The sequence below is a fragment of the Dermacentor andersoni genome, chromosome 1 (genome assembly GCF_023375885.2).
Source record: "Dermacentor andersoni chromosome 1, qqDerAnde1_hic_scaffold, whole genome shotgun sequence".
NCBI lineage: Eukaryota > Metazoa > Arthropoda > Arachnida > Ixodida > Ixodidae > Dermacentor > Dermacentor andersoni.
Genome location: NC_092814.1, coordinates 358,956,478 through 358,981,215, shown reverse-complemented (window position 1 = coordinate 358,981,215; position 24,738 = coordinate 358,956,478). Strand labels below are relative to the sequence as shown.

The window sequence follows — 24,738 nt, the reverse complement described above, 5'->3', positions numbered from 1 at the left end:
CGTGCCGTACTTGGAGTGGAATGTACATAAGGACCCATACGGGAGTGATCATTTCCCGATTGTTTTAAAATTAAGGAAACGGGACGAATGTTCTCCACATGTACCCCTGTGGAAAGTTGACTCAGCCAACTGGCAGCGATACTGAGAACTAACATATATGACCTGGGATGATATTCGTGCACTCAGTATTGACGATGCAGTCTCATATTTAACCGCATTTATTCTCGACGTAGCGTCAATATGTATCCCGCAAACAAATGCATCGCCTAATAAACGGCGTGTTCCCTGGTGGAACGATGAATGTAAGGAAGCACGAAAGAAACAGAATAAGGCTTGGAATCAGCTCCGTGACTCTCCGACTATCGAAAACCTTATCAGCTTTAAGAAAATAAAATCAGAAGGAAGAAGAACGCGCCGCCGTGCCAAAAGGGATAGCTGGCAAAAATATATTTCCGGCATTAATTCGTATACAGACGAAAGAAAAGCCTGGAACAGGGTAAACAAACTAAAAGGCCGTGAAACTCATCCACTACCATTAGTAAACACACAAGCAGACACTCTTGAGGAACAAGCTGATTGCCTAGGAGCATATTTCGAGCACATTTCCAGTACATCTCATTATACAGATACATTCCTAAAATACCAGCGACTAGCAGAACAGCTGCATTTGAGTCGGAAGGGCATATCCAATGAAGCATACAATTGTCCATTTGGAATGGCTGAGTTCCAGGCTTCACTGAACTGTTGCAACAAGTCCACTCCAGGAAGTGACAGAATATTGTATGAGATGATCAGACACTTACACCCTGAAACCCAAAAAACACTACTGTCACTCTTCAATTCCATGTTCTCTGCCGGCTACATTCCTTCTGCTTGGAAAGAAGGAATTGTAATCCCTATTCTCAAAGAGGGCAAGGACCCTTCCTCACCCAACAGTTATAGGCCTATAGCTCTGACAAGTTGTCTATGTAAATTTTTTGAGAAAATGATTAACCGCCGCCTCATCCATTTTCTTGAAAGCAACAAGATACTCGATCCCTTTCAATGCGGTTTTAGGGAGGGTAGATCCACAACAGATCACCTTGTCCGCATAGAGACAAATATCCGAGATGCCTTTGTCCACAAACAATTTTTTCTATCAGTATTTTTAGATATGGAAAAGGCATACGACACAACCTGGCGCTATGGAATCCTCCGTGACCTGACTGAAATGGGAGTTCGAGGCAACTTGCTGAACGTGATTCAGAGTTACCTCTCCAATCGCACGTTCCGTGTTAGAGTTGGTAACGCTCTGTCTCGTCCATTTACGCAAGAGGCTGGTGTTCCACAGGGTGGTGTGCTGAGCTGCACTCTTTTCATTGTGAAAATGAACTCGATCCAGACTGCCCTACCACGTAGCATGTTTTATTCTGTATATGTGGATGACATCCAGATAGGTTTCAAATCATGTAACCTAAGTATCTGCGAGCGACAAGTACAGCTTTGCATAGATAAATTATGTATGTGGGCGGACAAAAACGGTTTCAAGCTAAACCCACAAAAAAGTACATGCGTCCTGTTTTCTAACAAGAGAGGTATACTTGCGGACCCCGAAATAGATCTAAATGGAGAGCGGCTATCTGTGAGCCATGAACACAAATTTCTGGGAATCATTTTAGACAGTAAGCTTAATTTTGTACCCCACCTGAAGTATCTGAAATCAAAGTGCCTCAAGACTATGAATCTTCTGAAACTCTTATGACGTACATCTTGGGGAAGCGACAGACGGTGCCTTCTAAAACTTTACAAAAATCTAATATTAACACGGCTTGACTACGGATCAATAGTCTATAATTCTGCTGCACCAAGCGCTTTGGAAATGCTAGATCCTATTCACCACCTAGGTATCCGCCTTGCTACAGGCGCCTTTAGGACTAGCCCTGTGCAGAGCCTCTACGTCGAGTCAAACGAATGGTCATTACACTACCAAAGGACATATTTAACTTTCTCCTACGCCTTGAAAGCTAGATCAGATGTTAAACATCCTTGTCATTCCACTATATGCGACTTGTCCACTGCTAGGCTGTTTCGTAACCGCCCAGCCACTAGGCCTCCTCTGTCCCGGTTGGAAGCACTCTCAGAAAATACAGGGATCCCTCTTTTACACAATGTCCTAATGGCTCCTACACGGCTTCCACCGCCTTGGGAGTGGCAGACTATAAGATGTGACATCTCTTTCTTAGAAATATCCAAACAAGCACCTGAGGCTCACATACAATCTCATTTTCTTGAACTTAAAGAGAAGTATTCCTGTGACGAATATTACGCAGATGCTTCGAAGTCTCCAGCTGGTGTTGCTTACGCAGCTCTCGGACCCTCATTTTCAACATCAGGGCCACTAAACCCACACACCAGTATCTTTACAGCAGAAGCATACGGTATACTTTCGGCTGTTAAACACATAAGGTGCAGAAATGTCGCTAAGGCTGTTGTCTTTACAGACTCGTTAAGTGTCGCGAGAGCCCTGATTAGCTTACGAAAGCTTAAGAATCCCGTTTTGAATGAGCTGTATAGTTTGTTGTGCTCCGCATATATCGGCAACCAAGCGATTATTCTATGCTGGGTACCTGGCCATAAAGGTATAAAAGGCAACGTAGCTGCTGACGAAAACGCTACGTCAGTGAGTTTTAGCGACACAGATGGAAATATCCCCATTCCTGCCACAGACCTAAAGCCCTTTCTGCGCCGTAAATTGAGGAAACATTGGCAATCAGAGTGGGATACACAAACATTGAATAAGTTACATATTATAAAACCAAGATTGCGGAATTGGATAAGTGACAAAACAGCACGGTACAAGGAAGTACTTCTTTGCCGATTAAGAATAGGACACACTTACAGTACTCACTCCTACCTCTTGACTGGCGGGGATCCTCCTACTTGTAGTAGGTGCGGCGATGGCCTGACAGTCATCCATGCTCTTATCCAGTGCCCTGCAATAGAAACGGAGAGGAAAAAGTATTTCCCTTCTGCATATCGCGAATATATACCACTCCATCCTGCATTTTTTCTTAGTGACGAACCGTTTTTCAAACTGCAAACAGTCTTAGATTTTTTAGACGAAACCGACATCCTGAAAATCATTTGGCCAGGCAATTTTTAGCACGTGACTAACAGCCCTGCATTCAAGGGCTCTCTTAAAACTCTGCAGTCAGTGTTGTTTTATTACACAGTGTTTTAACGACAGCCCATTGCCATAGCCCACATCACTGCCTAGTCACCGTCATTATTTTAGCAACTACGCCACTTGCAGCTACAGATTTTAGGCCCTTTTACAGCCATACCACATCTACCATGATGAGTTCATTGTGCATGTCATCCACAATACATCGTCAACATTACCACCTGTCATGGCGCTCTTTGGCCAAACCTGGCCCTTGTGCCATAAAATACCGCACATCATCATCATCATCACTCCTCAAACATCACTTAATGCCTCCAGCTAAGCTGCTACCTCCTTGGGAGCGGCAGCTGATACAATGTGATATATCTTTCCTGCAAGTTACAAAGCATGCTCCAGAGATTGAAACCTAAATGCATTTCCTGGAACTCCAGTACAAGCACTCCTGCATGGAGTTCTACACAGACGCATTGAAGTCACATGACGGGGTGTCCTATGCAGCCGTCGCTCCATCCTTCTCGGAATCCGATGTACTGCATCCGGAAACAAGTATCTCTATGGCTGAGGCCTACGCACTATTGTTGGCTGTGAAGTATAAGGAAATCAAAACTCCAAAAATCAGTTATATATATATGGACTCCCTTAGTGTTGTGAAGGCTTTGATGTCATTGTGCAAGCACATAAATACAGTAATTAATGAACTCCATTCCGTCCTGTGTAAAGCGTATATATCTAACCAGCATGTGATTATATGCTGGGTGCCTGGCCATAGGGGCATCCAGGGTAACATTCTAGCGGACCAGATGGCCACATCAATTGCATCGCATGCTGTTAATCCTACTGCTGTAGTCCCTGTCGCAGATCTGAAGCCCTTGTTACGAAGAAAACTGCGAAACTACTGGCATGTGTGTCTAAGAATAGGACACACATTTGGCACCCATAACTTTTTACTCACTGGAAATGAGCCTCCAACCTGTGGTAGATGCGGGGAGAGGCTGACTGTCCTCCACGTCCTCCTGGAGTGTTGGGGAGCCGAATCTGAGAGACACATTTCCCCTTAGCATACCAGCAGCAGATCCCCCTTCATCCTGTAATGTTACTCGGCGCAGAAGCACTCTTTGATACCAACGCTGTCCTAGGTTTCCTGAAAGATGTTGTATTACATGTTATTAGCCCCATACGTTCGCAGCGCCTCCTCTCTTCAGAGGGTGCCGCTGTGATAGTTGTTTCGTATAGCACATGCCTCTAGGCCCTTGTGTTTCAAAGGCTTTGGCGAGGCAGTAGTGCTCTAGGCAATTTTAGCATCTCGCATATTTTGTATATTGCATCATTCCTTCCCAGTGCATTTTAGTGTTCATAGTACACGTCACTAATCATTGCCATAATTTTATTACGCGTAGATTTTATGCAATTTACTCCAACTCTTTTAGGCCCCTTTACAGCCATGTCACAGTAAATTCACTGAACCCATCAGACCACTACGAATTCATTAACACTAGCATGGTACTCTTTGGCCATACCTGGCCCTTGTGCCATTAAACATGAAACATCAATCAATCAATCATGGCGGGAGCTTCTGTATCCTCGACCCTGTCACGAACTACAATGCCTGCATTATTTCTGTTAACTGCCCTAAACATGCCCTTTTAAGGCTCTCACTTTAATTTGAGTCTGACTAAATGCACTCTGGGAAAGGCACAGTGAACTTACAACCATCTAATACCTACGATTATTTTTGAGTGATATTTAATTTTTTTTTTCAAGTTTATCAGGAACTTTGTCAGGTTATAAACACATTCACTGCATTGTAGATCAGTGGCAAGTTACAATGACAAGTTAGTCCCCCTGTGCCGTATGCAAGTTCTGGGCCTCCTGTATTGCAGAAGCAACATGTTAGAAAAAAAAAGATCTATGCTGGCAAACAAGGGTCGCTTCCAGTTGAAGGTGTAGTAGCACCATCTCTGTGAAGTTTGAGATAGATGCAAATGGTGCATGGCTCACTCGTGCATCACACCCCACTCGAGAGGCAATGTGTGTGACCGACTGGTGGGTTATGATGCATAGGAATTGGGACTTCAAAAAGTGCTGCCACACTGAACGTGTTAAAAGTTTGTATGCAGTCTGGTGCCATTGAATTCTTGATTCATGTTACCGGAGTTGTAGTCTAGCGTTTGCGGTGTCTGCATCTTCTCTTTGTGTCATGTCTCTGTTCTGCTGGTAACATGAATCGAGAATCTAGCAACCAACTAGCCTGTTCAGCAGCATTACTTATGGCATGGTTGCGAGGGAAATGAGAGAGCAGTTGGAGAAGACAAACACGAGCGATGCGTTCGTCCCGAGACACGACACTCAACTGATTTTATTTAGGTGTCCTTCAAACCTCGCCCGCCTTGGCAGCTCGGTCAGGTCACCTCGCACACTACACGATAACCTTAGGGCGGTCTGGCTGCGTTCGTTGTCTGCGGTTCGGTCGGAGCACTATTAAAATTCTGACTAGCCCTCCTCCCCCATTGTGTGGATAGAGTTTGAATGGACACTGAAGAGCAATAGTAGGTTAGTTTGGTCTGGTGAGGTGTTTTTTTTTTAGACGTGATTTGACATTTATTTAGAGGAACAAAGGTTGGTTATTAGCGGAGAAAATGGGAAGGGAAAATTTCTTCCTTCTGAATTTTGTGTGCATGCATGTGGCTTTGTGGCTGTAGAGTTTGCTGCCAAGCAAGAGGTCGAAGGTTTCATTCCTGTCTATGGTGGCTGCATTTTGATGAGGGCCAAATGCAAGAGCTGTCGTACACTATACTCTCTTTCATGGATAACAGGCAACACTGTGATGGCTAAAAAGACTTGTCTCACTGATTATATTTATGATTAAAAAAAATAGTGCATCAAATATGGAGGTGTAGGCATGTAAGTCAGTGTAACAACGTCCCATACTTTTGTGTTGCAAGATATGACGTAATTAGTGTACATGCAAATCTAACCAACATGTCACCAAATGAGGTGGGTTTCTGTAACCAGCATCTACAGTGTGCTGGCTGTACCTGCAACCAAAACATAGTATGTTGCATATGAGAAGCACGAAGGTGCACAAATAGTGTGTGATTTGAGAGCCTTACGTCTAGAGTTTGTAGATGTGATATGTGAAGTAGTTATGATGTAAAAAATGTACATACTTAGCAGGATCTATGACTGCACTACTTGTATACTTCCTCAGTGTTGCAGGCTAAGTATGAAATGGATTTCAGTGCACAGTAAAGAAACCCAGGTGACCGAAGGTAATTTGGAGCCCTCCCCACTACAGAGGTGTCACTCATAGCCCACTGTGCAGCTTTGGTATTTTAAGTGGGGACACGGGTCTTGAAAAGTTAAAATCAAGGAAAAAGAAAAATTGATTTTTCAGAACTACTTGTTTCGGCACCTGTAATGCCTAATGTACAACCATATCGAAACAATTTGCCCTTAGTTTCACCCTCGTCACCCTTAGTTTCAGAAAAAAATTATTTTGTTAGTGCAGACGGTGAGAAAAGAGCTAAACATCAAGCAGAAACACCAGAGTTACGGAGCTATCTTTTGGCTTTCCTGTCACTGAGTATCACTAGAAAGCTCAAAATTCCGACTTTCAGTTCCTCGCATTCTCATCAACGATGGTTGCATAGGAAAAGCACAAACTTAAAATAATCAGGGGCCGGTCTATGAAACTTGCAATGCACATGGCCCTCTTATTGGCTCCTAATGTTAACATTGGCGGAGGCATTTTTCTGTGTTTTGAATTTTTTGTGTGTAGTTATTTCCCAGTTTTGAAGCTTTAAATGTGTGTTTTCCTAGTTTTCTTTAGTTTCTTGTGCTTTTTTCAAATACATATAGTTCTATTAGTCTTAAATTTTGGGATCGGCACTCGATTCCTTCTATTCATTCAATTCTCATCATTCTTATTTTGCCTGAATGCTGGTGAGCCGGAGAGTGCACAAAAGTATGATATAGCATCTTAAGACACTACAATGTTATGAAGTCCTCTAGAAATCACCAACAAGAATTCACATTTGGAAAGCTGCAACATTAGAATTTCATAACTTCGGCTTAAGTGCAGATACAAACATCAAAATGCTAACTTGCAGTCTTTGAACTTCCAGGAACATACCTGGCTTACCTTTATCTATCTTGTTGCAGCACATTTTTTTTCAAGTCATATCCCAAATATTTAACACAAGAAATATTGTAAGCTTTTTTTATTGACTTGTAAAAAAAACTAATTGTATATGGTTGCCACATTTTGTAACCTTATATTGGATGGGCTGTAAAATATCTAATAATGGTAAGATAAAACGTGCTTGCTATACTTAATTCATTACTCTTTATGCTTTCTAACCATGTCTTACAAATAACTTTTTATTGTGCCATTTATTTTCTATTGTGGCTTTAAACAATGGAAGTGAAATGTTAATTATCCCAGGAAATAATTGACCTACAGCAGAACTAATTAAATATTTGAAATCAGCACAAAAATGTTCAGAAAACTGGAAAGTTTCATTATTATCGATGAAAAAGAATGGTGAACATTATTTCAATAGCAGTGTCCTCCTTAAACAAACACCATAATTTTATTTTATTTTTGTACTTAAACCTCAGCATCTGTGGAGCTGTATGACATCACAGATTTCGAAGTACAGTGAGCTAGAAGTATTGGGCAGTGGAAAGAGCGGAGGGCTGGGCGCACAGGCAGCGTGAAGCCAAGAGCGAAGACTCCCGCTAGGGGCGCTGGTGTGCTCTTCCCGAGGCGACTGGAGGATTGGTGGAAGAAAAGTAGGGAAACGACAAAAGACGGAGACGTACAAAAGCACAGTTCGCAATAGGGGATCAGAAAATTTGGGCGTGGTAGTTCAGAGTGTTTTCTTTTTCCTTTTTTCATTGTTTAACCTAGGTAGGATATTAGGCAGTATAGTAGCAAGAGCTTGGTGGCGCAACCCACCGCCCCGTTCCAAAGGGGACGCTCATAATATCCATCCATTCATCCGAGGAGACCGTGGCGGTTGGAGCTCGCGTTGCCCACGTGCGCTTTACTGCGTCATTCTCGTTGCTATGAGCCAGCGTGCTTTTCGCATTTTTGCAAGTGAAGCTACTGAAAGTGCCGAGCGTGACCGTTTCTCTGTTCGATGCTGCCCTGTTGTTGCTTTTCGGATAATGAAAGAGAAGAAGAACAAAAGCGATATGCATTGTTATGCGCCCGGATGCAAGAGCGGGTATCCTGGTTTTCGGGAAGTAAATGGGCGCACGTTGTCTCCTTTTGGAGTGCCTATAGACAATGACCGGCGGAAACAATGGGAGAGGAATGGGAAAATGATAGAGGCCCTACGGCCAGAATCTGCTTCTGTGGAAAAGCTTCTTTCGTTTTTGACGTACCTGACTGAATGGGAGCTGCATGCAGTTGGTCGAGGTGGATTCATGTCCGCATCTACTGCTGTTGGCCTGAGAGTCACAGTTGCAAGTGTTCTGTCGTTGCTTACCTACCTGACAAAGAATGTTAGCTACAAATACTTAATGACTTCAAAGCTGAGTCAGGACCCAGTTGAAAATCTCTTCGGTATAGCACGATAGTCAAGCGGTTGCAATACCCATCCAACACACCAACAGTTTTCACTACTGTGTCTTGCCTAATTTTTTATGGGCTTGTCAGATCTGTTGCTAATGGGAATGCTGAGCCTGGTGTTCTTACAGCCCTACTTGAGCCAGACATGATGGCAGGCCCAAAGCCTGGCAAAACTGAACTAGTCCAAAGCCTTCTTGATGATGATGACATTCCCACTGCAGAGCATCGAAAGCAGGGCCCTGTGCCAGACCATGGCTCATGTGTTCAAGCAAAAATTGATGACCGGCTCATTTTTTACATTTGTGGTTATGTTGCCAAGAAGTTTCTGTTGAAATTGGAGTGTGATGAAGGCAACAAATTGCTTCTCACAAAGGAGGGTGTTCATCGTCTTGCTGCCGCTCAGTACACCAGGCTGTGAGACAGTGGTGGCCTACTGTACCCAACCGGATGGCTTTTCAGGTTTATTCGAAGATTAGAAAACCTTTTCACAGCCACATTCAGTACACAGGAGCTGCATCATGAGAGTGTTATGGATGTTATTGCTCTTGTTAAGAGAAACCGCCAAGACCGGATAGCCACGCAGAATCATTGACGGTGAAGGTTGTAGCTTTTTATGTTACCACACGGCTGCACTTTTTTGTGAAGTCCTTAAACCGTTCCAAAGATAAGAGTCGGGAGACCTCAAGATATCTGAAGTTGAGCTGCTGTACATAAGTATGCGAAATGGTATTGTGTACTCCCTACCGTGGAACTCTTCTGTTGCAGTATGTTTCTTGAAAATGCCTCCCCCTACCCACTGATACTGTGACTGAAACTGTCTTCAGGAGGCTCATGCTTCTGAAATGCACATGCTCATGGCTTGCTTAAATCATCATGATAGAAGAATGCAGCAGTTTCAGGAGAGGTTTGTCGTGTGAAACGCAACTGCTTGAATTTATGACAGATTTACACTTTAACATAGACTCAAACCTTCAAACTGACAGCATCTTTCTGGATTTCTCTAAAGCTTTTGACTGTAGCCCATTGTCGCCTGTTTTTGAAGTTATCATCATTAAAACTTGATTCACTAACTCTATCCTGGCTTCGAAATTTTCTTTCTAACAGGCAGCAGTTTACTTTCGCTGACAGCTTCTCCTCGCCCTTTTCAGATGTTCCATCCGGTGTACCACAAGGAAGCATTCTTGGTCCCTTACTCTTTCTGATATACATTAATGACATACCCAATAACTTATCATCATGCATGCACATTTTCACTGACGACTGCATTGTCTATCATTCTATTAACAGCTCTGATGACCACCTGATCCTCCAAAATGATCTTAACCAAATTATTATTTGGTGTGACACCTGGCTAATGACTCTAAATTCATCAAAATATAAAGTGATGTCCTTCACCCGCAAACACACTAACTTGGACTATTCCTACTGCATTAAAAATGTCCCATTATCTCGGACCTCATCATTTAAATATCTATAGGCGTAAATCTTTCAACAAACCTCTCCTGGACTTCTCACATTACTACCATATGTGCCAGTGCTTCTTGATCACTGGGTTACCTGCGACGTAACCTTCGGAACTCACCTCCACTTATCCGCAAACTGGCATTTCAAACATTTGTTCGCCCTCGACTTGAGTTCGCCGCTCCAATCTGGTCTCCCCACCAAACATGCTGGAATCAATCCAAAATAGAGCCGCACGTTTCATTTTCCGGAATTATGACTACCGTTCTAGCCTAACCCAAATAAAAATTCACCTTTCACTTCAGCTGCTAAGTAATCGTTGCGACATAGCCCTTTTGTCATTATTTCATAAACACGCTCACCACACTAACAAACGCTCCCTACACCTAGAAACGTCATCGCACACGTCGCACAGATTACACAATCATCATAGCTTTACGCGCATCTATGGTAAACAGAAGCATTCAACTCGTCTGCAATTCCCCGTGCCATTCGGCTCTGGAACAGCCTCCCCGACAACATAGTTGCGGAAACTGATTGTGAAAAATTCAGGCACTCATCCAACTCGCTTAACCTTTGTTAACCATTGATATCCCACTCACTGTTCTGTGTTATTTTTCCTACCTTTTTCTTGCACTGTAATACGTTTGTTACAAACTTAAGAGTTCTTTTTTATTGTACTTATATACAGCATTATGTAGCTATTATGTTTAACTTTTAGGCTGTGCACTTGGCTGGTGTTTTTTATTATTATTTCATATTGTTGTTGTTACTAGATTGTGTGTACTTATTTGATTCTATGTCCCCCTTACTCAATCCCCATGTAGGGGCCTTGTAAGGTTCTTTACAAATAAATAAATAAATAAGTATGCATGCATTCAGCACAAATAGATTTTCTATGTTATGAACGGGACTTGTTACTGCTGCAGCTGGGTAAAAAAAAAGAAGTGAAATTGTAATGCTAGAAGTGCACTCTGTCGCTGCAGGGAGGAGGGAGGGGGGCACGAAGTGCGTGCATCACGATAACAGGCATTGCAGGTACGTGCCGTGCCCTGCCATCCGATGCTACAGATCTTATGGTAGCTTACATAAAACCATATTTACATATTTGGCATGAGGAAAAATGAACGCAGCATTCTGAAACTCTGTGCCGCCGCACTCGCTTGCTGCGTTCTGCCGCATACTCCCTCAGCCGGTGCTCGGGAAGTGAGCGGTTGCGCCATCTAGTGAGCTTCTGCACAATATGCCTCGCGCCCGCACCGCCGCTTCTTCCACTACCCAATATTTTCTAGTGCACTGTATTTCGAAGTATTTTCTCATATTCGGCCTGTGTTGGTGCAGGAAATATTCTGGAAACTTCCCTTTGGTTCCTTTTTAATGTAGTTTTTTTTTTTGCCAGTGAACGATTAACTGTGTACCTCATTTAACAGACTGTCAATATCCATCATGTCACAGCAAGCTGACATGGAAACCACAGATCATAGTGTTTTCTTTCAACATGACAGTGGTTACTACATCTATTTTCCGTGAATTTAGGCACGTGCTTGACTTGACAGTACTCAGTCGGTACTGAGGGGAAGTTACTTGTAAAAGCAGCTGGAAGAAAGGGCAGCTGTTTAATTATGTTTGAATTGCTTTGTTCTGCTGTTGGTATCAGAAAATCAGTTTTGATGCTTGTCATTGAATCGAGTAACGGTCATCTCTGTGTTTAAGTGTGTAAAGTAATAAGTATCGTGGGATATAAAAACGTTTACATAGAGCACTGTTCCTCTTGCTGAAATTGTAGGAACAAAATCAGCTGCGCTTATCGGCTGCAGTGTTCATAGGCAAATTCTCAGTAATCCTTTGGAGTGGTTCATGGCAGTATGAATGTTGTTTGCCTCAAGTCTCATTCAGTTCTTCCTGTTGTCGTCATTCAGCCTGAGCAGCACCCTGCCCACAGGCCAGCTGTCAAATGTCCCGTGGCGTCGAACGGGGGTCAAGTATGCCAACAACGAGGCCTACTTTGACGTCGTCGAAGAGGTGGATGCCATTATTGACAAGAGTGGTTCGGTCATCTCTGCCGAAATCCAGGGATACGTACGTTTTAAACTTCCATATGCCTTTTTCTTTTTAACAAGCCAAGTTGTGGGCATGGTCTATGAGAAGTACTTGTAGGTAAATTTGGCTATTCGTAAAAAAAAAATTGTGTAAACAACAGTAGGTCGCTGCTTTTCAAGTTGTTGAGCGACAAAGGGAAAGCTTTTTGCCCTAGTGCTGCTCGTTGGTCACTTCGTAAGTTATGCTGTGCAGCAACTTGCAGTAAAATTCACGAAGCATTTTACCCATGGGTAAAAAGCTTCATGCAAGTTAATCCAGGACTTAACATTATAGGGCCCTTAACGAGATCCTGGAACTTGTGAAGAGCACATGCATCTTGAAGTGTGTTTGTTGTTGCAAAAACAACACACACTGTATTTGTATGCTGCCTACCTGTAAATATTACTATCTGTGTAAACCTGGGAACTGACGGACAGACCAGAAAGATTTCATGTGCTGTCCCAATGTGACACTCTACTCTCCGATGGACGAGAAGAAACGCAACCAAAGGGCCTGATTTTTGTCAGTCAATTGTGTGCTCTTGCACCAGATATACCATCAGGAGACCTTGAAATGGCAGTCTTCTCATGGGATGGCGATTTGTTGCCAACTGCAATGAGCGACAACTCAGGTTGCTGCAGGGACTGATTGATTGCTGTCATGTTGATGGGTTTTGGCTAGGCCTAAATATTCACTTGTTGCCTGGACGATTTTATGGCAATAGACAAGTGGTAAAAGGCCTCCAGCTTGCGTCACTGCCTGTCTATGCTTGTCAACTCCGTTGCTGAGCGTGTGCTACTAAACATTTTCTTTGACAATTCTGGCTACCTGCCAGCTTTCACATGTGCTAAAAATCAAGTTCATATTAGAAACGCAATGAACAGAAATTTGACCATGATGGTGTTGTCAAAGCAGTTGGCGTCTCGGCTTCCCCACAGAAGCCTTGCCATTCCTGTCATTTGTATGTCTGCCGGCACTACGGAGCGAGCATGCAGGTTAGTAGTAACTGTAAGCAGTAAGTAGCACTACAATACCAACCATTCCCTTGAGATCACACAAGTTATTGTTGTCAAGGTAGAGATTAAAATTGCAAAAAGAAAAGGCAAAATGCTGTTTTAAGGTACAGTAATCTTATGCAAAACAATGACAGAGTGGCATTACAGTCTAAGCAAAATTTTTTGGTGTCCGCAATTTATTTGTGGCAAATGATTGTGCGCAATTGGGCAAGGATGAAAGTTTGTTGCTGCTTGTATACGCACTGTTGTGTGCATGTGTTGGCTATACCCCACAATATGACAGTGCGACTCCATCCAATTTTCACTGTCGCTTGGTTCAGGTGTCTATTGATATGCAGTCTATCCCGGATGGATCAAACTCGAAGGGGATCGCGAAATGGTTCGATATATTGATAATTCTAAATATAAAATAGGTGCGCCTGTCCGAAGCTTATCTGAAATTTGGCATGTCTCTGACAGTTTCCCGAGATAGTGAAAAAGTGGGAACTTAGCGATTGGCTTCTCCAAGGCCATGTTGAACGCACGAAAGTTCACTTATTCTTTCACTCATGAGTGTTGCAAGACGCTCGTGCTGCGAAATGGCTTTCGCAACGCTAACCCTAAAAGCCCGCATTGCCCGGACGCGAGACCACAGTGCACCTTGCGATTTTCGAAGTCCTTGTTGCACATTTTTTATTCAAGGTAAGGTAGAAATGGATACGCGCCTTGCCACCATCAGCACACTTGTACTGCGAATCAGTGTGAATGTGCCTGGCCGCGTGTCCATTACAATACGCTGTTTAAATGGCCACTCGTCATATGTGGACAACGAGCCAGGCAGACTTGTGTTAGGTTTTGGAACCAATTCTCTGCTAGAGCCAGTCGTCCTTGCTTCTCGAGTCCGTTCCTACTGACGTGTAACCGTGCGAGCACAAATGAGATGCGTTCACTGTGGACTTGCGAATCACACAGCTATGAGTCTTGTGCACTGCTGCCGCTATGGCATTCCTGCAAAATACGGATGGGGTGTGCAGTGGTTTTGTTAAGTTCAAACTGTAATGTAAAGGTCCGTCTAAGTGGAGGTTGGGGTTGGGTTTGTGTTGGCTGCTTGCAAAATCCTAAAATGCCGTTCACAGAAAGCCTTTGTCTACAAGAAGACGAAGCCAGGGAGTGCAGCATATCCAGTTCAGCATTCCATGCCTGGTGCCACTCAGTGAAAAGATGATGTAGTATGCACACTTTCTTCTGGAATGCGTCTAGGACTGGGAGGCCTTGTGCGTTCTTGAAGCAGATTGGCGATCGGCTTTTGCCAATAATGAACTGCCGCCGTTTGCACGAGCCATCCACATGCACACCGAGCAATACGAGAGCACCCTGCTCATTTTTGCTCCAAGGCATGCACTGCTCGTCAAATTCAATTTCTTGTGTGATGGAATCTGCCAAAAGAGTGGCATCTTAAATTTGTTGGCATTAAATAATTTCGATGATGCATCTCTGTTAGGAGAAGCACTCTTGCAGGGGTATGGCACAGCGCAGCATTCGAAATATCGAATATGGCGGTGAACGGGAGTTCGATGTATGCATAGTTCATTGCAAAATTTTTGCATAGAATTTTCAAGGGATTTTTACAACTGTTCGATATAGACAATAATTAACCAGGATTTACTGTATGTGCCTTCTGACCACCTATTTGTTGATGTAGGGATGTGTTTAAGGGACAAGTGCGTGAAATAGTGTCAGATACCATCACTTTGTTAAACGCTTCTATTAAAAAATTCTTCCAAAGCAGTTTTCTTGATGATGGCTTGCAGCCACCAATACGTTAGAAAAGTTGGGCCAATGGTATAATAAATTATCGCTATGGGCAGCAGAAGTACCTTTTGGTTGCCTTCCTGCTGGATGTGAGAAAAGATTTGATAATCTATAAGACCCTCGGACACATTCTGTGCTGCCATTTTGCTTCCAATTTTACTTACAAAGTGGTAGTAGAGAAGCTGCTCACATGGAGCGTACTTCTTATGCTCGAACGCACCGAGAAATGTGTTGACTACAAGTGCAGCATGCAACGCATTAGTTTTTTTCATGAACTCATGAGTCTAAGTGTGGGTCTAGAGGATTTTTGGCAGTGCAAGCACGTGTCTGATGCCATCCACTTTCAAAGGCCTAATAGAATTTCTGCTCATTTTGAAATGCCACGGGTTTAAGTGACCCTTGTAGGAATAAATGCATTGTGAGGATCAGTTCTTGTCTGAAGGCAATATTATCTTTCAAGGCACGATAATTGCACATGAAATAATGCATAATACGATATTTGGTATTAACTGGGTAGGTATGATAATCAAGCCTGCCTTATTTCTGTGTAATTTTGGGTGAATTGAAGTCTGCGTTAGACATTTATTCGACATGCTACCTGCGTATGCGGGACTGTTACTTCGTGGGAAACCTCTTGGGAGCACTTGTTTTAACAATACACGCACACTTAGTAATGTGGGACTAATTAATGTGCCTTTATGCAGCTGATAATTACCCAGTTGTCATCTATTCTGCTTGTTCAGGAGGGTTATTATTAGTTTAAGTTGTTTATTTTGGCTGCATCTTTCAGTGTAGACCACACACAATATTTCACCTTTTAGATGTACACACCTAATAATGAGAGGTGCAGCGGTGGCGTAGAGGTAGAGCATCCACTTCGCGTGCAAGAGGACCGTGGTTCGAATCCCGGTGCCGCGCAGTTTTCTACTGAATAATAATTTAACCCTTTGAAGGTTTTCGCCGTACATGTACGGCAGCGGTTTTCTGTCCCGCAAGGTCTTTGCCGTACGGGTACGGTTTCGAACCTCCGTTTGAAATTTCGCGCCATAATGACAATCCTTGCTCACTGGGAGGTGCTGCCACCTCTCAGGACTTACAAGAAGCGTTTGAAATTTGCGCTACCTTCTTGGGGAGATAAACAGAACTGATTTCTAGCTTGAGCGCGTCGCGCAGACTGCGGCAACACCCCTTTTGCGGTTTCGGTTTCGCCGCGTGATCGCAATGGAGGCGCGCGAAACGTCATTTTTCTGTCTGTCGGCACTCTCTTGCAGGGGCGGTGGAAGTTGATTTCTATCTTGATTGGCACTGCTCTTAGCTTATCACCGCCGTTCGCGAGGTATTCTTGCTCTCAGCGGCAAGGCGCTTTCGCGGTTTCGTTTCCGCCGCGTGATTGCAACGGAGGCGCGCGAAACGTGATTTTTCTCTTTGTCGGCAGGCTCTCGCAGGGGCGGCGGAAGTTGATTTCTATCTTGATTGGCGCTGCTCTTAGTTTGTTTATCATCGCGGCGCACGAGGTATTCTCGCTCTCTGCGGCAACGCGCTTACGCGAGAACGTGCCTCAGACCTCTGCCCAAGACAGCCGCACGCAGAGATGTCATGTGTGCGCCAACACAACTGGTCACTCCAAGAGGAGAACATACATGCATTTTAGGTGTGCAGACTGCGATAAGGCGCTGTGCGTAGAACCGTGTTTTAAGGAGTACCACACTCTGAAATACTACTGAACATATTGCAGTTCTGAGTGATGCCGACACCAAAATACTGTTCCTAATTTTTTTTTACTATTTATTCCCGACTTTATACATCTTGTACATTCAAGATCCGCAATAAAGTAATTTGACCACCTGGGAAAGTTTTTTTCAAAATAATTCGACCCTCAAAGGGTTAAAAAAATATGCGTGTTTATAAAATTGCGTAAACAGGCCTGGAGTGTGGCCTGATCCCGGTGACCAGAAGCGGTAACGCACTCCCCCACCAGAGCAGGATTGGCCACACTGGTGCAGTACTTGGCCACAACTTTCTATATGAACACAACATTCAAACCCCAGCCCTCAGTCCCCAGCAGCTGTGAAGCAACTGACCACGGCGGCGGTCAGACCTGCGACGCTGCAGAGGGTGCTAAGAATCCCTGGTTCCGGAAAGGCTGCCATTGGAATGTACCTGGCAACGTTTAACGCTAGAACGTTATCTAGTGAGGCGAGTCTAGCAGTGCTATCGGAGGAATTAGAGGGCAGTAAATGGGATATAATAGGGCTCAGTGAAGTTAGGAGGACGAAAGAAGCATATACAGTGCTAAAAAGTGGGCACGTCCTGTGCTACCGGGGCTTAGCGGAGAGACGAGAACTAGGAGTCGCATTCCTGATTAATAAGGATATAGCTGGTAACATACAGGAATTCTATAGCATTAATGAGAGGGTGGCAGGCCTTGTTGTGCAACTTAATAAGAGGTACAAATTGAAGGTCGTACAGGTCTACGCCCCTACATCCAGTCATGATGACCAGGAAGCCGAAAGCTTCTATGAAGACGTGGAATCGGCGATGGGTAAAGTCACAACAAAATACACTATACCGATGGGCGACTTCAATGCCAGGGTAAGCAAGAAGCAGGCTGGATACAAGTCACTGGGGGAATATGGCATAGGCTCTAGGAATAACAGGGGAGAGTTATTAGTAGAGTTTGCAGAACAGAATAATATGCGTATAATGAATACCTTCTTCTGCAAGCGGGATAGCCGAAAGTGGAAGTGGAGGAGCCCGAATGGCGAGACTAGAAATGAAAGACTTTATACTCTGCGCTAACCCTGGCATCATACAAGGTGTGGACGTGCTCGGCAAGGTGCGCTGCAGTGACCATAGAATGGTAAGAACTCGAATTAGCCTAGACTTGAAGAGGGAACGGAAGAAACTGGTACATCAGAAGCCGATCAATGAGTTAGCGGTAAGAGGGAAAATAGAGGAATTCCAGATCAAGCTCCAGAACAGGTATTGGGCCTTAACTCAGGAAGAGGACCTTAGTGTTGAAAATATGAACGACAATCCAATGGGCATCATTAAGGAGTGTGCAATAGAAGTTGGTGGTAACTCTGTTAGACAGGATGCTAGTAAGTTATCACAGGAATCGAAAGATCTGATCAAGAAACGCCAATGTATGAAAGCCTCTAACCCTACAGCTAGAATAGAACTGGCAGAACTTTCGAAGTTAATCAACAAGCGTAAGACAGCTGACATAAGGACGTATAATATGGATAGAATTGAACATGCTCTCAGGAACGGAGGAAGCCTAAAAGCAGTGAAGAAGAAACTAGAAATAGGCAAGAATCAGATGTATGCGTTAAGAGACAAAGCCGGCAATATCATTACTAATATGGATGAGATAGTTCAAGTGGCTGAGGAGTTCTATAGAGATTTATACAGTACCAGTGGCACCCACAACGATAATGGAAGAGAGAATAGTCTAGAGGAATTTGAAATCCCACAAGTAACGCCGGAAGAAGTAAAGAAAGCCTTGGGAGCTATGCAAAGGGGGAAGGCAGCTGGGGAGGATCACGTAACAGCAGATTTGTTGAAGAATGGTGGGCAGATTGTTCTAGAAAAACTGGCCACCCTGTATACGCAATGCCTCATGACTTCGAGCGTACCGGAATCTTGGAAGAACGCTAACATAATCCTAATCCATAAGAAAGGGGACGCCACAGACTGGAAAAATTATAGACCGATCAGCTTACTGTCCATTGCCTACAAAGTATTTACTAAGGTAATCGCAAATAGAATCAGGAACACCTTAGACTTCTGTCAACCAAAGGACCAGGCAGGATTCCGTAAAGGCTACTCAACAATAGACCACATTCACACTATCAATCAGTTGATAGAAAAATGTGCGGAATATAACCAACCCTTATATATAGCTTTCATTGATTACGGGAAAGCGTTTGATTCAGTCGAAGCCTCAGCAGTCATGGAGGCATTACGGAATCGGGGTGTAGACGAGCCGTATGTAAAAATACTGAAAAATATCTATAGCGGCTCCACAGCTACCGTAGTCGTCCATAAAGAAAGCAACAAAATCCCGATAAAGAAAGGCGTCAGGCAGGGAGATACGATCTCCCCAATGCTATTCACAGCGTGTTTACAGGAGGTATTCAGAGACCTGGATTGGGAAGAATTGGGGATAAGAGTTAATGGGGAATACCTTAGTAACTTGCGATTCGCCGATGATATTGCCCTGCTTAGTAACTGAGGGGACCAATTGCAATGCATGCTCACTGACCTGGAGAGGCAAAGCAGAAGGGTGGGTCTAAAAATTGAGCTGCAGAAAACTAAAGTAATGTTTAACAGCATCTGAAGAGAACAGCAGTTTACGATAGGTAGCGAGGCACTGGAAGTGGTAAGGGAATACATCTACTTAGGACAGGTTGTGACCGTGGATCCGGATCGTGAGACTGAAATAATCAGAATAATAAGAATGGGCGGGGGTGCGTTTGACAGGCATTCTCAGACCATGAACAGCAGGTTGCCATTATCCCTCAAGAGAAAAGTGTATAACAGCTGTGTCTTACCAGTACCAGTTTACAGGGACCAGTAAACCAGTTTTACCAGTTTTTTTTACCAGTTTGCAGGGACAACATAGCCACAATTAGTACATGACCGGGGTAGTTGGAGAAGTTTGGGAGAGGCCTTTGCCCTGCAGTGGGCGTAACCAGGCTGCTGCTGCTGCTGCTGATGATGACCTAATACTAATGAAGAAATTGTTGACTCGGAGTCTCCATTGCTCATGCAGGTGGATTGCTGCATCAAGCTGAGCGGAATGCCTGACCTCAGTCTGACCTTTGTTAACCCGCGCCTCTTTGACGACGTCAGCTTTCACCCCTGCGTTCGCTTCCGGCGTTGGGAGGTGAGCACACATGCAGAATGATGTTGGCAAAAGCTAGACCGCAGTGGCTTTTGTTTCAACTACTGTCATGTCTGCTTTCCTAACTGGTAAGGTGAAATAGCGGCCTTACTGATCATGTGATAGTGCCCTTGATGAATCACTGAAAATAGCCAATGGTGACTTAGTGGCATACCTTCCAAGCGGTGAAATTTGAAATTTATAAAGACCCCACCAAGGAAGGGGTGGGGAGTGTGGCAGGCATTCTTGGTAACTTTGCCCTGAGCACACACCTTTTCTGCCACACACCGTGTGCATTCAAGAACCCAAGAGGGTGGAAGGAATTAGAACCCTCCCCTAACTATGTCTTCTCTCATAACTCATTAGATGCTTTGGGAATTCAACTTGGACTTTAATTTAATTCGCTGGAGAAATCCTGCATTCACTTTGCGCAGTATAGCTTTGCTCGGCGCATTTCATGTGTAACAGCAGCAGGCTGCCTCCAGCAGCTAATCACAGCTGTTGCAGCAGCTGTGCACATGTGGGTAGGTACTCTCAGCAAGTGGTTGCATCCAGTCAGCTCCAGAAAACAGCTGCGATCTTGTACGTTCATGGAGTGGCACAGGGCCTCGAGAAGTTTGGCAAAGAAGCTGACATCAATGTGGTCTTGTTCACAGCTGAGAAGTTGTCAAAGTTATGTGTTTCAAATGTTTCAGTTTTTGAGGAAAATGAGAGCCTGTACCATTAAACACCCCAATAAGTATGTCGAATGTGTGCAAGGCATAGTGCACAGAGGTCTAGTTGTTGTGCAGATGTCTTTACACTAGCCAGGCCAAGCACTGTGTGAACAAGAGTTGAGGGGAACTTGGCAGTGCTGGCGATATTTTGATGGCTGTCTGACTTTATTATATTGTAACCCCAAGTGCTGTAGACACCTGATTGTAAAGGCGGTGGAAATGTCACCTCTTGATATAGTTTATGTAAGTGCACCTTTCGTATTGCTCACTAAAAGGGAGTTACAATTCTTTGAAAGTGCGTGCATGAGTAATGTGCATGTGTTAATAATGTCTAATGTGGCCTTGCACTTTGACACATTGCTTTTACATTCTAGGTTGTGTTCCTTTATTTATATTTGTCTACATATAAGTATTTCTAAAATTAAGATCAGTGTGAAGCTAACTAGTGTTTTGTTCATCAGTTTTGTGCTACCCATAGCCAGGTTTCATCAGAAAGATAGCAGTCAGCATGAAATGCATGTCTTTTCTCTTCTGCATATTCGTGTTAGCATCCACACACCTAGGGTCAGAGAAGAAAACAACACATGCCACTGGACTAGTTCTTTTCTTCTCTAGACATCGTTACTAATTGTCTTTACTGGTCTGCTTTCCTTGCAGTGCAAGCTAGTTTTGTATCTTGATTCACTGATGTCTTCATCATTTGTTCTGTGCTTTGCTTGTGCATGTGTGTTTGTTTCCTAGGTGTAGCACACATTAGCTCTTGATTATTTGAGTTTTAGTAATAAAGGGGATAGTGATGAGTATTGCTGTCATGAATAGATGATTACGACGAAGGCACCAAATAAAATGACAGACGGAGGAAGACGACACGTGTCGTCTTCCTTCGTCCGTCGTTTTATTTGATGTTTTTGTCGTAATCATGTATAACCGACTCGTCCACCAACATGTGCTCAGTCATGAATAGACAATACACTTGAGGCTGGCAATCAGTGCCATCAGCTGTGAGATAAAGATGTCTTGGTATTAGCTGAACACCTTAGAACTTGTTGTGTTCTGCCAAATGCATAACCATGCTTTATCACATTGTATTCAGTCTATACCCCGTTACAGTGGATCTGCATACAATGGACTTTTCAGTATCGTGAACTGTGTTTCTCACTTTGTTTGGTTTGCCTGTGTTAGCACTGTTTTGCTTTAATGGACTCAGCCATGACAATCAATCTGCTACTATGGACAAAATTTGAAACTGCAATTCTTGAGACGAAGCATATATATGACAAGCCTTGCTGTGCTGATGTGTACTTGCAAAAGACTTTGCTGTGCGCCATTTGCTTAGCAAAGGCAACGTTCTAAGCTTCTTTTGAACGTCAGTGTAGTCAACTGGCAGCTGCTGTGTAAAACTTTTACCTCTATGCTGGTCTTTGCAGTCGGAACGGGTGCTCTCCTTTGTGCCTCCAGATGGCAACTTCAGGCTCATGTCCTACCACATAGGATCCCAGAGGTAGGAGGAGGCCCTGGGAATTCTCATTATACAGTAGAACTTCATTCATACATTTTTGGGAAAAGCACGAAAAGAATGTACTAGCCAGGGAAACGTACGACCTGAAGTCAGTAAAACATTTGGCAGACTCAAAAGCCTTGTGCATGCTATTGCGGCTCATTTTACTATAGCGCAGTGTTTCAATATACATAATGGGAAACCAGAAAAAAAATCGATCTGGTGGCCAACAGCGGAATACGATGCTGCTAGAGCAAAACATGACGCCCACATCTTGCTGCCTGCAGCAGGGAATGGTGGTGCGTTTGTGCTATCGTCTATTGAAATCATGGAGTATGCTTCCAATTATACTATGTCACATGTGCTGAAAAATAGATGGGAGATGCTTATCACAATAGTGTTGGCGGTGATAGCTGTGAATGCGTCGTGCATCGACCCACCAGTAGCTTTTCTGGTACCCGAAGGGAAAACCGAGTGCGTGCCGCCATTTTCATGAGACACAGGCAGGCGAGTACTGTGGGAAGCTGCCGTGGGGAGCACCTACTGCTCTTCATTGCGTTTGCCTCGCGCGTTTCTTTGTTCACACGGGATCTAGTGGCCGGAAAACATATTGTACGATAGCACTTTGGCGATGTACTGAACATTGGCGCGGAAAGATTGTGTTTTCTGGGAACGTTTTAACCAGTTGAACAGCGTAACTATGTCGGGTCATTTTTTTCTATGTTCTCGATCGGGAATCTTGGCGCCGGGAAATCGTATGAAACGGGATTCTATCAACAAGGTTCTGCTGTACTTCTCATGCCCAGAGGTTCTCATGCTCAGAGGTTCTCATTCCTAATGTTTATAGAGGCTTATGCCATTGGAAGTATTCAGTTCCAATGAATCAGTACTGTTTCATTGGGTGATGTTGCACAAGAAATTGAATCTGAAGAGCAGTATATATATATATATATATATATATATATATATATATAAGAGAAAAGAAAATGAGCAAGGTACATGCCTCAGGTTTTCTCACTGCAAATATGGATGGCTTGTGAAAAATACGGCTGTTCAATATCAGCAAGAGCAGACTGTTGTGTTGCTTCAGGAATGTGAAAGACCTCCCGGTCTGATACGCATTTCGCAAGAAAGCAAGTGTCTTCACTTAGTGGCTGCATGGGATGCCAAAGTGGAGATGTCTGTGACACCAGGTTTCTCTTCTTGTAGATTGGGGGTTCCTGTGAATGGCATTTTAGGGCTCTGCGATCGGCGACACCAGGTTTCTCTTCTTGTAGATCGGGGGTTCCTGTGAATGGCATTTTAGGGCTCTGCGATCGGCATTTTAGGGCTCTGCGATCAGCCAAAATGATTCTGACCCCAACCCTCGCTTGGATGGATTTTTACGTTCCAGTTTGGATTTACAGTCCATGACAGATTATTCAGACAGCGCTGCAGCACCCCCACTAGCCCCATAGACTTAATATATAAGGACGACCGAAATTTTGCTCACCTTACAGTGCATTGTGTGATAATTCAGACTCTGACTGCATGACTGTGTGCTAATATGGCCTCTGAGTCGAGCAGAAAAAGCCATATTTTCGTTGTGAAATGTTGCTGGCATGGTTGTTGGCCATGTCGCCAGCGCTCCGTAAAACCGAAACTAGCGAAGCTTAGTCGATTCAGTAGTCCCCGATGAGAATTCAGTGCATGCATTGACTCTACTTTCGTCTATCTGTGGCAACAGCATGACAATGGTTGAGGTGCGAGCCACAATTTTGTAGTGACGCCTTCTGCACGATTCTATGCCACTCTTAACATTCACGGTCCATTGCCAGCCAATCCCTTCGATAAGATGTGCGGAGTGTTGCTCGGACCGCTGACGAAGTGCGAAAAGCGTGAAAAAAAATAGAAATCCTGCGACTACAAAATTCTCACAACAAAATATTTTCGTATTCCCGGCAAACACCCATAAGATTCAACACATTTCATACCTCTCGACAATGAAATGTCGCTGTACTACCATCCTGCATCAACGAAATTTGCCAGAATGTAACCCGGCATATTACCTACTCGGGCAAGACTAGTAGGCTCCAAAATGTGCTCAAATCCGGTTGCTCTGCACTAAAATTGGGCAAAGTACCACCGCATTACACTTGCGTGGGCGCTGCCATTTTTGCTTACAAAAACAACCAAGCGCCAGAAGCGATTGCGCTGAAAGCATGTCATGGCCTCCATTGTGTTTGTTGATCACCCATTTGAACCGGCACGCATGTTGCTACCGACATGTGACGACGATTTTGCTTACCTAGTGCAGTGCATAATGTGTGCCTCGGTGAGGAAAATGTGGCTAAAGCAAGGTAATCCACAATCCACCAGTGTGGAATTGTTTATGGAGCTTAAGATGGGCAGTTGCAGCATTGAGTGGCATGCATCAGGCTGTGATTGAGTGGTCATCCGGGAATACGCATTTCTTGATTCAAGAACACTGGTTTTGGTGCCACTCGACAGGCATTGCATGTGGATTCGGCGCCGGACGTAGATTTGCATCAAGGGGCCGCAATCTCGG

The 24,738-nt window shown here is 44.0% G+C and overlaps 1 protein-coding gene across 1 annotated transcript in view; it reads left to right on the top strand.

Moving 5' to 3' along the window:
• The window catches only part of cm (AP-3 complex subunit carmine), a 90,855-nt gene that overhangs the window by 20,060 nt on the left and 46,057 nt on the right, over positions 1-24,738 (top strand). Inside the window, exons 5-7 of the mRNA XM_050166921.3 lie at positions 12,122-12,281; positions 19,866-19,979; positions 22,120-22,193. Of these exons, the coding sequence (XP_050022878.1) occupies positions 12,122-12,281; positions 19,866-19,979; positions 22,120-22,193 (348 nt within the window). The remainder of the gene's footprint in view (positions 1-12,121; positions 12,282-19,865; positions 19,980-22,119; positions 22,194-24,738) is intronic.